The 17,078-nt window shown below is 28.1% G+C and overlaps 1 protein-coding gene across 1 annotated transcript; it reads right to left on the bottom strand.

Annotated features, from left to right (window-relative positions):
* Window positions 1-5: 5 nt before the first annotated feature.
* LOC122504122 (UDP-glucose 4-epimerase-like) lies at window positions 6-15,689 on the bottom strand. Its single transcript, XM_043615045.1, has 7 exons — window positions 15,555-15,689; window positions 12,217-12,466; window positions 4,999-5,112; window positions 1,467-1,643; window positions 793-973; window positions 416-697; window positions 6-273 (listed from the first exon to the last, which is right to left on the bottom strand). The coding sequence occupies exons 2-7, from the start codon at window positions 12,463-12,465 to the stop codon at window positions 194-196; spliced, it is 1,083 nt and encodes a 360-aa protein (XP_043470980.1). The 5' UTR covers window position 12,466; window positions 15,555-15,689; the 3' UTR covers window positions 6-193.
* Window positions 15,690-17,078: the final 1,389 nt, after the last annotated feature.

Genomic DNA, 17,078 nt, shown 5'->3' with positions numbered 1-17,078 from the left:
AATGATTTCAGGTCCAAGAATAGAATTTTTATTACCGTAAGTGAAACAACTTTTAATTTCTTTTTTCTTTTTTTTAATAAATTAGATTACAATATCAATATTACTGCGTGAAGAGAAAAATTTTAATATTTAGTTATCTTTTGGCATACTATACTGACACTTGTTGCATTTTTTTATAAATTTTTACTTTTATCTATTTTTCTGAATTTCCATTTTTTATACATGAACGATATCCGTGTGGATTCATTGATTGCCACCTCCAAAAATCTTCACCTAAATTAAAGAACAAAATGCCAAAAAAGAATGTGATATCGAAAATTCTCTGAATTTTTTAAAAAAGCATAACAAAAATGATTAAATTAAATTCACGTTTCAGGTATAAAAGCTGAATATATAAATAGGTGAAACCACTTACACATTTGTTCAACATTGAACTTTGCTTTCCAACCAAGTTCCTCTTCGGCTAATGTTGTATCTGCAACCATTGATGTAATGTCTCCTTCTCGCCTCTCTTTAATGACATAAGGCACTGATGTTCCTGTTACTTTTTCAAAGATTTTTACTAATTTAAGAACTGAAACTCCTTTACCCGTTCCTAAATTGTATATCCTTAATCTCATGTGTTTCTTATATAGAGCCGTCAAAGCAGCCACATGTCCCGTTGCTAAATCCATAACGTGAATATAATCGCGAATACCTTAAGAAAGACTTAAATTAGAATTTTTTCAGATATTAATTTGTATTTCATTTGGCATTTTTTGCATATTGAAAATAATAATTCCAAATTTGTACCTGTTCCATCTTCAGTAGGATAATCACCACCAAAAATTACAAGTTCAGGCTTAAGACCTAATGCAACTTGTGATATATAAGGCATTAAATTTGTATACTTTTTTGTGGGATCTTCACCTATTAAACCACTTGAATGTGCACCCACTGGATTAAAATATCTCAGCGAAATTATATTCCAACTCTAAAACGGAAAAAAATTTCTTGCATTAAATTAAATATTATTATTATATAGATGAAAAAAATCATTCTTTTCGAGCTAAATAAAAAGGGAGAATATAGTTGATTTTCTTTTACGTTTCGACGATAACTATCGTCCTCATCAGAAACTAAAACTTTATCAAATGTACTTCTTGTTAATATGTTAAATACAAGTGAACCATAACACAATAAAAATAGAGAATAAATGAGAAAATGAAAAAAAATAAATAAAATTTTACAAGTATCGAAAAATGTACAGTCGACGAAAACAGAAGTTATATTAACCCTACAAGCAGAAGATAGGACACAAATCAAAATGAGGAAAGATAGGATAATAGTTATCGTCGAAACATAAAGAGAAAATCAACTGTGTTCTCCCTTTTCACCTATATAATTATTGATCGAGTGATAAATTCGTCATATAATAATAATTATCATAATTATGCATTCTCTTTTAAAGAATTCAATTTTTTTACTTTCTCAGCTCTTGTTATGTCGTTTAGCATTTCTTCGATAAAATATTTTGTTCGACCGTAAACGTTTGTTATGTTTCCAGTTGGATGATCTTCTGTTATAGGGAGTCTCTTTGGTTCACCATAAACTGTACACGAACTACTGAAAACTAATTGAAAACATCCAGCAACTTTCATTACCTAAACAAATAAATTAAATTCTTAAAAAATTGAATTATGATTTTATAAGGAATATTGCAATTAAATGAATATTAATGATATCATTTATTTACGTACATTTCTTACCAATTCCCAGACTGCACAAAAAGTTCGAAGAACCTTCCTGGAATATTCCTCTGGCATATTCGAAACCTTCTAAAAAATATTCCAGGAAGGTTCACGGAAGTAGGTAAATGTCCGCGAATATAGAATATTCCCTATATAGGTAAGTTCAAACAATATTCATAAGAAATATTTTATTAACATACTCAGCAAGAAGTAAGGAATTGAGAAGAATTGAACATTTTTAACTTTTTACAGAAAATGTTAAATTATTATCAATTTTTTTGAATTCCGTTTCTGTCCAATTCCTATGTATTCCTTTTTGAGGCAAAGATTTCTTGAAAGTGAATTCCAATCAATTCCATTTTAATATTTCTTTAATTTTTAAATTTTTGTGAATTCCGAAATACTGTGTGACACTCGGTAAGTTTAATTTCTGCCTATTGCGTTTTAATATTTTGTAATTTTTTAATTCCTTTGAAGTTTGCAACACATTAAGATAAGTACTTCTAAAATTCTATTTCGTTTTAATATTTTGTATTTTTTTAATTCCTTTGAAGTTTGCAACACTTTGAGATAAGTACTTCTAAAATTCGGTAGTCATAGTACAGTTTAAACAGCTAAGCGGACAAGCTGTTTGTCTCCGACAATGAAACTTGAGGGTTCAAATCTTCTGATCGACAAATTTTTTTTCTGCTTAAAATATTAAAACGGTATTCAAAAGAATAAACTTAGCTTCTTTTCGGCTTCTCCAAATGAAAATAAAAAGAATTAGTCAGAAACGGAATTCAAAAGAATTAAAAATTTCGAATTCTTATTAATTTCTTACTTTTTACTGGGTACCTGAATAGTATTCAGGGAATATTGAAAACCTATACTTAAGGAATATTCACTATCAATGCTTACAAAATTTGTTAATATAACTTACAGAGAATATTAAAAATAAAAATTCTTTTAATATTAAGCTTAGAAGAACACACCTCTTTTTTAGATCATTTTTCAATGCTCAAACAATTTTGAAATGATCATCTGATTAACCTAAGGATATTTTTAAAATATAGTTTAAACTCTCTAAAATATGTCTGTATACTATAAAACCCTTATACGAAATATTAAACAATAGATAAAAATCTTTTCGTAGAAAAACGTAGGGTCAGAATGTGTTCTCCGAGGGTTCATTGAGAATATTATTAAATTGTTTCTAGAAATCATTTACAAATATTACTTGAGAGTTTTTTGACAGTGATTCATATTTATTAAAATAGTTGATTAAATGTTTTGTAATAATCTGAGGCTTTTTACTGTAATTACTTAATACTGTAATTTGTAATTGAAAAATTATATTAAAAAGTACAATATTTTTTCTCTGTTTTAAATTAGAATTAATATAAATTATGATTTTTAATATGTAATTCCTTACCAATTTTTGAAAAATTATTTTCTAATTCTAATTCGAAATGGCGAAATTGTCAAAAGTGTTGTTTAGAAATTTGAAACAACCATGAGTAGTATACCTTACTTTTTCAATTTGACATTTTTTACTTTTGTTTGTGCAACGCGGGGAGCCAAAGTTTTTTTCTAGTTCCGTTATACACTTTTACGAACTTGTTCTTAAGGAAATTCTGAGGAAATTGTGTAATATTTCCAAATATTAGGTCTTAGGTTTTGAAGGTACACACCTCAGGAATATTTACCAGCAAAGACTGATGAATTTGCAAAGCGTTTTTATTAAACAAATATTAATTCTCAGAATGGGCCTGTAGGACAAACCTGCCATAGGATATTTTCATTGTATCAGAGTTTCAAGAAAATTATTATTAATTAGAATCTTTTTTTCATTAAAATATTTACTTTCAATGAAAAATAATTATCTTCCAATGAGAATTAGACCCTTTAATATTGTTTCCCTGATAATTTCAGACATTTTTGTTTTGTTATTAAAAAAATTATTTATTTAATTAAAATTCAATCCTGTATTATTATTTACATAATTACAACTATTGTTCACATAATTCTTTATATGTTTGTTGTTATTGTAGATTATACAAATACAATATTATAGATAAAAAATCTAACTGGCCGGTTTGCCCCATGGGGGTGGCCGGTTTACCCCAGGGGTGGGGCAAACCGTCCAGTTTGCAAAATTTTTCAAAGTTAACACAGCAACTAAACAATAAAAGAGACCCGTGAAGCTACCCAGTAAAAAAAAAAGTATTCAGAATAGAGAAAAAGTATTGGTGGAGACGTTCGGTGAATGCGTTTTCGCGACAAAACCGTATTGGTGGGTTACGGTGAATACATTTTGCTTACCGTGAATACTTTTTTTTTTAAACTTTCGATTTAAAGATTTCTAAGCAAAGTTGAGAATATTTATAAAGAGCGTAAGTGACCTGAAGTATAAAAATGACTATTGCGAGAAGGAAATAAGAAATTTTGAGAAAAAACGAAAAATTAAATGTGACAAACAGATTGTCAAATGTTGATCAATTACCATATGCTTTTCTGTGCCTACAACGTACGATGATTAAAAGGAACTTTGACGTTACCGGCGGAACTTACTGTTTCACATACATTTACTTGGATTTCTCAAGTTTCTGTCGGTATCGTCAATGTTCCTTTTCATCATCATACGTTGTAGGTTTGTCACATTTAATTTTTCATTTTTTCTCAAAATTTCTTATTTCCTTCTCGCAATCGTCATTTTTATACTTCAGGTCACTTACGCTCTTTATAAATATTCTCAACTTTGCTTATGAATCTTTAAAACGAGAGTTTAAAAAAAATGTATTCACGGTAAGCAAAATGTATTCACCGTAACCCACCAATACGGTTTTGTCGCGAAAACGCATTCACCGAACGTCTCCACCAATACTTTTTCTCTATTCTGAATACTTTTTTTTTACTGGGTATCGGACCGACAGCGGCCATAAAAAATGAGATCAGTTTATTCATTTAGTCACAAGAGTAAAAAAAACCGTTAGTATGGCCGGTTTGCCTTACTCTCCTCTATAAAACCGATAATTATCATGATATTTGATTTGATAAATTATATTTTCTATAGTCAATGAATTTATCTCTTCAACAATATTCTATATTCGCGGACATTTACCTACTTCCGTGAATTTCTGGAATATTTTTTGGAAGGTTCCGAATATTCTAGGAAGGTTCTTGGAATCTTTTGTGCTGCCTGAGAAGAAATATATACATAGCATAAAGTACTTATTAATTAATAAAATAATAAATTGTTTATCAGATTACACTAATAATATTATACCTCCAGTAAATTGATAGCACCAATTATATTATTTCGATAATAGTGTAATGGAATTTCCATAGATTCACCTACAGCTTTTATGGCTGCAAAGTGAATAACGCAATCGATTTTTTGCTGAAAAATAATATGTTTTCATTATTGATCATCACTTTGTTTCTCTTTAATCCTTTAACGCCCGACTTATTACGAATCTGATGTGAGTTTTGGAAAATACAAAATGGATTAAGCTTAGCTCATGAGAATGACTACTCGAGGGTTTTTTACATGAAGTAATATCGTTAACCCCTCACTATAAAAAGAAGTCTGTTTTAATGCATTTAGCCTTCAAATTTTTATGCACTTTAAAGTGCATAAAACAGTGAAATACATTACATTTGTGACCAAAACGCATGAGGGTAATGCACTTCAAAGTGTGTTCAGATCTGGGACATCATTTATGCACTTGAAGTGCATTCCAGTAACACACTTCTTTTTACAGTGCTTATTAGTGTAGTCAAAATAAGCTTTTCGTGCCACAAATGTGCAAAAAAAAATTTTTTTTAATTACTTGATAATATTATATTTTATGTTTTTGGGGTCGCTGAATCCGAATATTTGATCAAAATTTAAAAATTCAAAATGTCGGCTCCAAAATGGCGGCTTAAAAATTTAAAAACTTCCGTATTTGACTAAAAATACTCACTTGGGGGGTTTTTGGGGTCGCTGATTTCGAATATCTGGTTAAAAATTTAAAATTCAAAATGGCGACCGAAAAAATGTTAAACTTTCCGGATTTGGCTAAAAATGCGCATTTGGGGGTTTTTGGAGTCACTGAATTAGAATATTTAGATAAAGTTTTATAATTCGAAATAGCGACTTCAAGATGTCAACTAAAAATTTAAAATTGAAGGAAATGAATTTATATCATTCGGTGATTAAATATTAAATTTGAAGAAGTTAACAATTTTCCCGAATCAATCTACACAAATAAATTGGGGCGGTTCAAATACTACACATTTAAACTGTGCACTGTTAAAACTCTACACGGTAAACTGTGCAATGTTAAATTCTGCACTGTTAAAACTCTCCACAATTAAATATCTAAACTGTACAAAATTAAATTCACCACTGTTCAAACTCTACACATGTTTATTGAATAAATAAAAATTAATAATTTTAAACCTTACACAGTTAAATTCTTTACCGTTAAACTCCACACGTGTTTAATTAATAATAGAAAAATATAATTATTAAATTCTACGCAGTTAAGTTACACATAGTTAAATTCTACACGCTTTTATCAAGTAAAAAGAAAATTAATTTCGTTAAATTCTCCACATTTAAATTAAACACTGATAAATTCTTCACATATTTATTGAATAAATAGAAAATTGATTTTTTAAACTCTACACAGTTAAATTACTCACCGTTAAACCCTGCACACGTTTAATATATTTAAAAAAATTAATTATGTTAGAATTCTATACAGTTACATTGCACACTGTTAAACTCTACACTAATTTATTTAGTAATAAAAAATAAATTTCATTAAATTCTACAAATTTAAATTAAACACTGTTAAATTCTGCACACAGCAATTAAGAAAAAGAAAATTAATTTTGTTAAATTCTCTACATGTAAATTGAAAACCGTCAAACCCTACACAATTTTTTTTTATTGATAATTATATTATTATAAAATCCTACACAGTTAAATTCTACAATTCATGATTATACACATTTTATTAGCCCAGTTAAATTCTACACTGTTTAAACCTTACACAAATTAATTGAGTAAATAAAAATTATTATTTTTAAATCTTACACAATTAAACTCTTCACCGTTACACACTGCACAACTTATTCAGTAAAAAAAAATAAATTTGGTTAAATTCTTCACATTTAAAATGAACACAGTTAAATCCTACACATAGAAATTAAAAAAATAAATTAAATTTCATTAAATTCTCCAAATTTAAATTAAACATTGTCAAAACCTGCACACAGCAATTAAAAAGAAATAAAATTTATTTTGTTGAATTCCCCACATGTAAATTGAAAACCGTCAAACCCTACACAATTTTTTTTTATTGATAATTATTTTATTATAAAATCCTACACAGTTTGACGGTTTTCAATTTACATGTGGGGAATTCAACAAAATTAATTTTATTTCTTTTTAATTGCTGTGTGCAGGATTTGACAATGTTTAATTTAAATTTGGAGAATTTAATGAAATTTAATTTATTTTTTTAATTTCTATGTGTAGGATTTAACTGTGTTCATTTTAAATGTGAAGAATTTAACCAAATTTATTTTTTTTTACTGAATAAGTGTGTGCAGTGTGTAACGGTGAAGAGTTTAATTGTGTAAGATTTAAAAATAATAATTTTTATTTAGGGGCCGTACACATAATACGTCACGCGATTTTGGACCCTTTTTAACCCCTCCCTCCCCCTATGTCACACTTCGTCACAAATCTTGAACCCCCCCTCCCCCCTACGTCACGTCACACACGTAAATTTCACTGTAAATTTTATACATTGGACAATGTATATTATATCTTACACTCTAAATTATTTAATCGCAGTTAAAAATACCTGATTTAGAAGCAAAAAGTCAGTCACTAATTCAAATAGTAATATTTTTTTTCTGACAATTAGTTGAAAATAACTGATGTTTCAATACAATTGTTTTTGATTGATTCAATTAGTCACGTTTAACTACCTACATAGCACCGAAACTTTCCTAAAAATTTACTAAAGATTTACTCGCAATTAAGCTTTGAAATATTTAAATGCAAAGTTTAGTGAAAATTGTGTAAAGATTTAAATATCCCACTTCAATAAATGCTTAGCGCGAAACTTTCCTGAAAATTTAAGTTAAATTTTCAGGAAAATTTTCACGAAAGTATAGTCGAAAATGCAATTCAAATGTTCAGGAAAGTTTCAAGCTATATTTTTAAGAAAATTTGACGATAGACATTTATTGGAGTGAGAAATTTAAATCTTTACACAATTTTAAAATAAACTTTGCAAGTAAATTTTTCGAATTATGCAAGCAAATCTTTAATATACAATATTTAGAAAAATTTCGGTGTTTTGTGGATAATTTTTCAGTTATTTTTAACTGATTCAGAAGCAAAAAGTCAGTCACTACTGATTGTCAGTTAAAACCATGATTTTTAACTGATTCAAATTAAGAGAATATATTATTTATCATCATATTATAAATAATATGCGAATAGATGTTAAACAGGTACATAATAGATATTAAATAGTTTAAAGCATTTTTAACTTGTTTTATTTAGAAAAAGTGACATTGTCACATATAATTTCTTATAATCTTTGAATTTAAAAGATTGTGACGTAACACATGAGTTCACCCCCCCCTCCCCCATGTCACACTTAGTCACAATTCTCAGACCCCCTCCCTCCCCCTAGACGCGTGACGTATTATGTGTACGGCCCCTTACTCAATTAATTTGTGTAAGGTTTAAACAGTGTAGAATTTAACTGGGTTAATAAAATGTGTATAATCATGAATTGTAGAATTTAACTGTGTAGGATTTTATAATAAAATAATTATCAATAAAAAAAATTGTGTAGGGTTTGACGGTTTTCAATTTACATGTGGAGAATTTAACAAAATCAATTTTCTTTTTCTTAATTGCTGTGTGCAGAATTTAACAGTGTTTAATTTAAATTTGTAGAATTTAATGAAATTTATTTTTTTTACTAAATAAATTAGTGTAGAGTTTAACAGTGTGCAATGTAACTGTATAGAATTCTAACATAATTAATTTTTTTAAATATATGAAACGTGTGCAGGGTTTAACGGTGAGTAATTTAACTGTGTAGAGTTTAAAAAATCAATTTTCTATTTATTCAATAAATATGTGAAGAATTTATCAGTGTTTAATTTAAATGTGGAGAATTTAACGAAATTAATTTTCTTTTTACTTGATAAAAGCGTGTAGAATTTAACTATGTGTAACTTAACTGCGTAGAATTTAATAATTATATTTTTCTATTATTAATTAAACACGTGTGGAGTTTAACGGTAAAGAATTTAACTGTGTAAGGTTTAAAATTATTAATTTTTATTTATTCAATAAACATGTGTAGAGTTTGAACAGTGGTGAATTTAATTTTGTACAGTTTAGAAATTTAATTGTGGAGAGTTTTAACAGTGTAGAATTTAACATTGCACAGTTTACCGTGTAGAGTTTTAACAGTGCACAGTTTAAATGTGTAGTATTTGAACCGCCCCAAATAAATTAAATATCTTAAATAAATCTCGATAAGTTCATGGGCTTTAATGTATCGATAGCACAGCTGCCCTAATACAGAAACCTGCTTAATTTGAAAAATATTTTCGAAATTAATTAATAATTTCAAAATTATCAAAGAACTCAGAAAAAACGGTAGCATGGTGGGATACGAGCCCACGACCTTTCTATTGCCGGTAGACTGCTTATCGAGATTTATTTAAGGTATTTAATTTATTTGTGTAGATTGATTCGGGAAAATTGTTAACTTCTTCAAATTTAATATTTAATCACCGAATGATAAATTTAATCACCGATGATAAATTCACTTTCTTCAATTATAATTGCCTATGAATTGTAAAATTAGGCTTACCATCTTTAAGAACCTTCCTACATTATCATTAAAATAATGTAGGAAGGGATAGTATATTTCAAGGAACTCGGAGAGTCTCGGGGTGCATGTAGCTCAATGGTCAGAGCAGTCTACCGGCAATAGAAAGGTCGTGGGCTCGTATCCCACCATGCTACCGTTTTTTCTGAGTTCTTTGATAATTTTGAAATTATTAATTAATTTCGAAAATATTTTTCAAATTAAGCAGGTTTCTGTATTAGGGCAGCTGTGCTGTCGATACATTGAAGCCCATGAGCTTATCGAGATTTATTTAAGATATTTAATTTATTTGTGTAGATTGATTCGGGAAAATTGTTAACTTCTTCAAATTTAATAAAAATTTAAAAGTTTACAATTTAACGTTATTTAAATATTATGTAATAAAAATATCATTTTTATTGTTAGCTATTATTTAATTTATTATTTAATTTTTATTAATTAATTTTCTTTATTAATTTTATTTTTTGTTTCATTGCTTTTTTTTAATTATTTTATTTTTGTGATTTATTATTTAATTTATTATTTATTTAAATTTATCGATAATTAATTAATATTATTAATTTATTATTATTTAATTTAATTACTATTATTAAATTTGTTAATATAGATTGATTTTGAGTATTTCACAATATTTTAAAACATCGGACATATTAATTCCTTTGCTTTAAGTTTTAAGAACTAATTTGAGAACTTTAAATTTTGTTGGTCGCCGTTTTAGAGCCGCCATTTTGAATTTTGAATTTTTGATTAAATATTTGGATTTAGAGACCTCAAACCAACTATTCGAATTCAGCGCCCCCAAAAACCCCCAAGTAAATATTTTTAGTCGAATCCGTAAACTTTTAAATTTTTTTGTAGCCGCCATTTTGAATTTAAAATTTTTGACTAAATATTTGGATTTAGAGACCTCAAAAACCCACGAATGAGCATTTTTAGCCAAATTCGTAAACTTAAAAAAATTTTTGGTCGCCATTTCGAAGCCTCCATTTTGAATTTAAAATTTTCAATAACGGATTTGGATTCAGGGACCCCAAAAACCTCCGAGTAGGCATTTTTAGCAAGATTCGTTAACTTTTATATATCCTTTTTTTCGATGCCGCTATAGCGGTCATACACACTGGGGCACGAATTATTTTTGCCTCTATAGACGTCAAACACTGTGAAGGGGTTAATATCGACACTGATAAAAATGGCAAGTCACGCAAAATTAATAGGACGGACAAAGAAATAAAGAAGAAAAAAAGGTTGCAAATAAGGTATTTATAGCGTCGATTCGTTTTCGTCAGATTTTTTGAAATTTTACTTGATTAATTCCTTAGATAATTAACTTCAAAATAAGACTTTTCAAATAAATTTAACCATCTCTAAATCTCAAAAATTTAAATCAAAGATTCTATATTTTACACGTATGGAATAGGAAAACCATGTATTGATTACAGATTTTTAATTTTTGCACCTATACTAATCGGCAGATTTTGAAAAAAAACTAATGTTTTATTTATTGAACTAAAGTAAACTTTTATAAAAAAAATGAAAATTTTTACCACATCTTTTAAAAGATATTTAATGTCAAACTTAATAAATTTACATTTGCTGTAAATGAGAGGAGAATTTGTAAACATGGTTAGTACAGCTCTCTTTAAATACTAGAGCTCGTCTGCTACTTTTGGCACGAAATTTTAAATAGAGAAAGAAGGCGCCATATATCAAAATTTGTGACTTTGTCAAAATCGTTTTCCATATCATTCCTGACCGGACCGGCACATAGTAGGAAGAAATGCAGTGTTATGGACAAACAACCTTCAAAAATCAGATTCATTCAAACAGTGAGAGAAAGTAACCTATATGCATTTGCAGTAAAAAAATAATGCATTCAAGTATGATTAAAATATTTTTTCCGAGCGTGTAACAAAATCTACATTATATTTTAGTCAAAATACTTGTTACAAAACTTCTTGAGTAACTAATGACTCTAAATACTTCTAGATAATTATTGCTAAGTAACAAATATTATTTTCAAATTTAGCTGACATTTTGAAACTGCCATTTAGAATTTTAACATTGTGACATTATATTTGTCGCCATAACGTTAAAGGGTTATACTTTCGAACGCGTGTATATAATTTCTCAATTCAAATGAAATAAATTGTGTTGTTGGGTAACTATTTTGTACAAAAATGTATTGTTCATGTGAGAAATTTTAGTTAACCCTTAAAGCGCACCCTGGGTGTTATGTTCCGTGAGTGACATTAGTCTCCAAATTTTATGAAGTTAAAGGCGAAAAATTTCTGGGTGGCTAACACCCAGTTTTCGGTTTAAGGTAATTTCAGTTGTTTTAAAAAACTTTTCTTTAATTATAAAGATTAAATAAATCATTATGAAACTTATTTTCCTTCAAAATTGATGTACTGAGCTACATAAGATAATTTTTCTAAAAGACAATATATCCTATTCCAGCTTGAAGAACACATTTTTAAGTCCCCGGGTGTCGCACGCCCAGTGTGCGGTTTGAGGATGGATTCGTAAGTGTGGGCTTTAAGGGTTAAAAGATTAAATTATATTAGAATAAATTTTTTTACCTTATTGAAAACCTCTTGGAGTCTGTCTTTATCGAGAAGATCACAGTTGTAAAATTTGACTTTCTTTCCCGTTATTTTTTCAACTCTTTTCAAAGCCGCCGATTGCCCATCTCCTTCATTTACACTATTTGTAAAGTTGTCAATTGATATTACATCGTATCCTTTTTCCAAAAGCTCAATAATACAGTGGCTACCAATATAACCGGCACCTCCAGTTACGAAAATCGTTTTCCATTCTGTATTTGCCATTCTAAAGTATGAATTATTTTAATATGAATTAATTTTTTATATTTTTTGGTTACATATAAATAGTGTTTTTTACACTTTTATACTTATTAAACAGTGTTTTTTATATTTTCACCAAAAGTAATTGGTTTAGTTTTTTAAAGTATATATGTGAAAAATTAATTGACTGCGCTCGAAAATTCTGTAGAGCATAGTGTGCGTTGTGCGTTTCTTCACAAGGTAAATGCCAGTTGGTCATCTGTTTCCACTTGTGTTAGTTTCAAATGAGAATATGCTATTCCTTTTTGAAAAAAATAGTGTTAATATATATTTGTCTTCAAGAATGTGGTATATAAGAACAATTCGATTTGTACTTTTAAGTTTTAAGTGTATATTTATATTTTAGTTATATGTGAATACATTTGTATTATACGTTAGTTCATATTTTTTGATAAACGCTATTTCAGATTTAGAGAGGCACATGCAATAAGGGGACGAACAGTGGTGACAGGGTAACAAAGACATGTAACAAAGTTACATGGTTAAGAGCGAGCTGTTACTCTTTTAAGAAGTAACTGCTACTGAAAAGAAAATAATGATGATCGCTTATTTCGGTTAACTGCTAACTTATCTAATCCGAATTTTCTAGCCCCCACAGCACCGAAACTTTCCTAAAAATTTATTAAATATTTACTTGCAATATTCGGAATATTTAATTGCAATGTTTATTGAAAGTTGTGTACAGATTTAAATGTCCCGATTAAATAAATGTTTAGCGCGAAGCTTTCCTGCACATTTCAATAAAATCTTCGCATAATTATAATTATAATTATGCGAAGATGTAATTTCATGTTCAGGAAATGTTCAGGAAAGTTTCGCGCTAAACATTTATTTAATCGGGACATTTAAATCTTTACACAATTTTCACTAAACTTTTCAGTTAAATATGACGAATATTGCAAGTAAATATTTAATAAATTTTTAGGAAAGTTTCGGTGCTGTGGGGGAACCAGTACCCTTACAACTCTTTACTTTACAGTCAGGTCTCCAAACTGTAACATTTTAAACTGCGATAAACTTCGACCTGCACTGAAAGAAGTTTGGGCAGTCTAACTCGATCTGTTCTCTGTTCAGTGCGCAAGTCCCTTGCGCAGCTGTTACCTGGCTCAAGTAGGTGACTCTGAATTGTGTGAAATTAAGTTATACAATACGGAGGTTCAATTGGGAGTTTATTGTATCGTAATGGAGGGGGTAGGCTACTTCTCCTCGCGGGACGGAATCGATGATCGACCTTACGGACGTTCACCTTTAAAGTAAGAAAAGCGAGTTCAAGGTCGTGACAAGTCGCCTGTTTAAGATCGTTTAATTATTTTGCTTTTAATACATTTTTTAAGACATTTACAATTATTTGATTAACAATTAATTTCTAGTTAATTATTTTTTTAAATTTAAGTTAAGTTCTTTTCTAGTTAAGAAAAAACAAGGTTTACTCTTTAGTTATTGGACTAACTAATAAAAGAACATAACGGTACAATTCAAAAATTCTTTGTGCAACTTGAGGAAACGATTCCCGTAGTTATTCTTATCATTAGCGCAGTCGCCTAATGAATAATATGAATAAAAACTAATTTTTCTCTAGTAAAAGATACAAATATCAATATTATATTAATAATATATTATTATCAATACTATTACTACTGTAACAATTATAATTACAAATTAAGGGGGGGGGGTATAGTTAATTCGGTGAAAAAAACGCATGTTTTTAAGAATTTTTTTTGGCGATACGCAGAAAGTTAATTTATTTTATCGCTTTGCATATAATACTGCAACATTTGAACAATATTTTTCTAAATTTTAATTTAAAAATATTAAGAACTGAGCAAGATTCTAACATTTTCCTCAGGCGCCTCCAAAAATTTGCGGTGTTCACTCTAACTCGCAACAGAATCATCCAAAACAAAAAAATCAAAGTGCATTTGTTAAAGGAGATGTTTTTTGAGGTAACATCAGAAGCCATTATTTTTTTATTAAAAAATTACCAATTTTACAATAACAAATTAATCGATTTTTTACAGTGAAAATCGACTTTTTGGCTTTCAAGTGCTACGGAAAATCGAAAAGTAAAAAAACAAAAAAATCCCTTCCGATAATACCTCAAAAAACATCTCCTTTAACAAATGCATTTTGATTTTTTTGTTTTGGATGATTCTGTTGCGAGTTAGAGTGTACACCGCAAATCATTTTTTTTTTGACGCGGCTGAGAAAAATCTCATTATCTCGCTCAATTTTTAATATTTTTAAATCAAAATTTAAAAAAAATATTGTTCAAATGTTGCAATGTTATATGCAAAGTGATAAAATAAATTAACTTTCTGCGTATCGCTAAAAAAAATTCTAAAAACATGCGTTTTTTCACCGAATTAACTATACCCCCCCCCCTTAATAATATCAATACACATCTTATTTTAATGTACAAATTTATAATATCTATTAATATCCATAAAATTATTTTCTTTTTGACATTTTTTTAATTTTCCCCTTAAATTTTATTTCTTAAAAATATAATGTTTAAATTATTTATGCGTGGCGAGAAATGTGAAATGCTAAAAGGTCATATTTCAGAAAGCGATTAATTTCATAAATGTATTTATATTATTTGGTTAGTAATAACATCGCCGCCAATTTTTATTAGATACTGTTACTATTTAGTTAGTAACTCCAGCCATTTAGTTAGTAATGTAACTTATTAAATAGGTAGACCAACAAAAAGTAGTTGAATGAACTAATAAAATAGCTGGGTTTACTAATAACAATGGAAACACCAACCAATAGTTTATGAGCTAAAAATAATCTTGGAAAAAATGGTTACCACAACTATTCTTTTCTCTCAGTGTATATTAAAAAAATATTTATATATTATTAAATGTCTAATTGTTAATTTATTTTATTTTCTCGCAATACACTTTCGTGTCATATTTCACTGATATTAATTTGTTTTTAGTATTTTACGTGTTTTTGAACTTTTAAATTTTTAGATATTTGTTTTGCATTTTTTAAATTTCTAATGACATTTTTTTTCCAGAATAAACTAATTGATAAAATTGACACACCTGTTGATGGAATTGATGTCGATGTCGAAAAGAAGAAATTGATTTGAAACACTTTCAATTAGAGTGAGACAATAGTTTAGTTTAATGGAAACTGAAAATTCCAAAAGTTATTCAGCCTTCTGGTTTCGTCGCTGGAAACGAATTGATGGTGCATCGTTGTCAAGACTGACGCTGTTGAAGCTTCCCTGGCTCCCCTCCATCCTGGTTTGACCTAATATCCTTATTTTAACCTTCACCAATCTCTAAGAATCTCAGTGGGTATTAGTCTTTATTCAAGGACTTCTTCAGTACTCTTAAAAAAGATAATAATTCAAAAGGTCCATTAATTTTAATTCAAAAACTAGTATTCTTAAAACTTCTTAATTTTTTCAATTAAAAGAATCTCCTTTTCTTCTTAAAAGTTGAAATTTCAAACTGACTGATTATCTTCTTGAATTTTTTTAACTCCGGTAAAGTTTAGTTTTATATATTTGTTTGATGTCAATAATACCATTTGCATTAAACAAGAGAAAATATAGCATCTAATTCAATTTCTTTTTAAATTTTTTAAATAAAAGAATTTTATACGAATGAAAGGAAACGAAGCAGAAGATTTAAATTTTACAAATTTCAAAATTACTGTCAACTTTTGTTTAGTCGTAAATAAAGATCTTTTTCTTCACTAACGGGAAATAAATACATTTTTCTGAAAAATTGCTTGAGAAAAGAATAAATTTCATAACATCTTTTATTACGTTTCTTTGTTAACAACAATCGAATGTACGAAATTTAAATAAAATATGAGCTCAATTCATATATGAAAAGATTATTTTTAACTTTCATTTTCTCTAGTATTTTTATTAGCCTTTTTTAGTATTTGGAGCATTCTGCGTGATGCGGAAAATTCAAAACTTCCAAAAGAATTAACTATGTACTTTGAAAATGCTGCAATTTCTATTAAAATTCATGATATGAAGAAAATTACGTCTCATTTTTATATTAAATTATATTGTCCTTAATTTGATTTTAAATGTAGATTAATTTTTATTTCATTTCAAAGAAAGTTTAAAGTTTATTTCTGAAGACCTTCTACCACTTAAAACAGATTTTTGACAATGGCTTAATAGTTATTTACGATACAAGTGCGTATAATCTGATTTACGCATGAGTGTCATACGAAAATTTTTGCAACACCAAAGCAACTAAACTTGCAGCACTATTGACAATACTACTGTGAGTTTATGTGAATGAAGAATTCTAGAAGCTAAAATTAAAAAATATGAATATAAATTGTTCTTTAATTGTTTTACTAGCCGAGCTTTTTGTGTATATAAAAATGTGACTAAGACTTTAAGATGTTTTTTTCTTCTGCGGAAATATTAGAAAAGATTACAAATTTTTTTGAAGAATATTAAAAACATATACCACGAAAACCAAAAATTAAATTTAACATACTGTGCAGTTTCACGACATAAATATAATAATATTTTTTTTTCACCTAAAATGAGTCAAAATTGTGCTAACGCAGTTTTATCTGCAATCGGT

Source organism: Leptopilina heterotoma, unplaced genomic scaffold (genome assembly GCF_015476425.1).
Source record: "Leptopilina heterotoma isolate Lh14 unplaced genomic scaffold, ASM1547642v1 Lhet_279, whole genome shotgun sequence".
Taxonomy (NCBI): domain Eukaryota; kingdom Metazoa; phylum Arthropoda; class Insecta; order Hymenoptera; family Figitidae; genus Leptopilina; species Leptopilina heterotoma.
The sequence above is the reverse complement of the archived record's forward strand: the minus strand, read 5'-3'. Positions and strand labels throughout refer to the sequence as shown.

Bases quoted from the DNA above. Each gene is read 5' to 3' on its own strand.
- LOC122504122 (XM_043615045.1), bottom strand. From the start codon at position 12,465: ATGGCAAATACAGAATGGAAAACGATTTTCGTAACTGGAGGTGCCGGT. The intron at 974-1,466 runs GTAAAAAAATTG...TTTCCGTTTTAG, and splicing joins ACATAACAAGAGCTGAGAAA to AGTTGGAATATAATTTCGCT. The intron at 698-792 runs GTACAAATTTGG...GTCTTTCTTAAG, and splicing joins TCCTACTGAAGATGGAACAG to GTATTCGCGATTATATTCAC.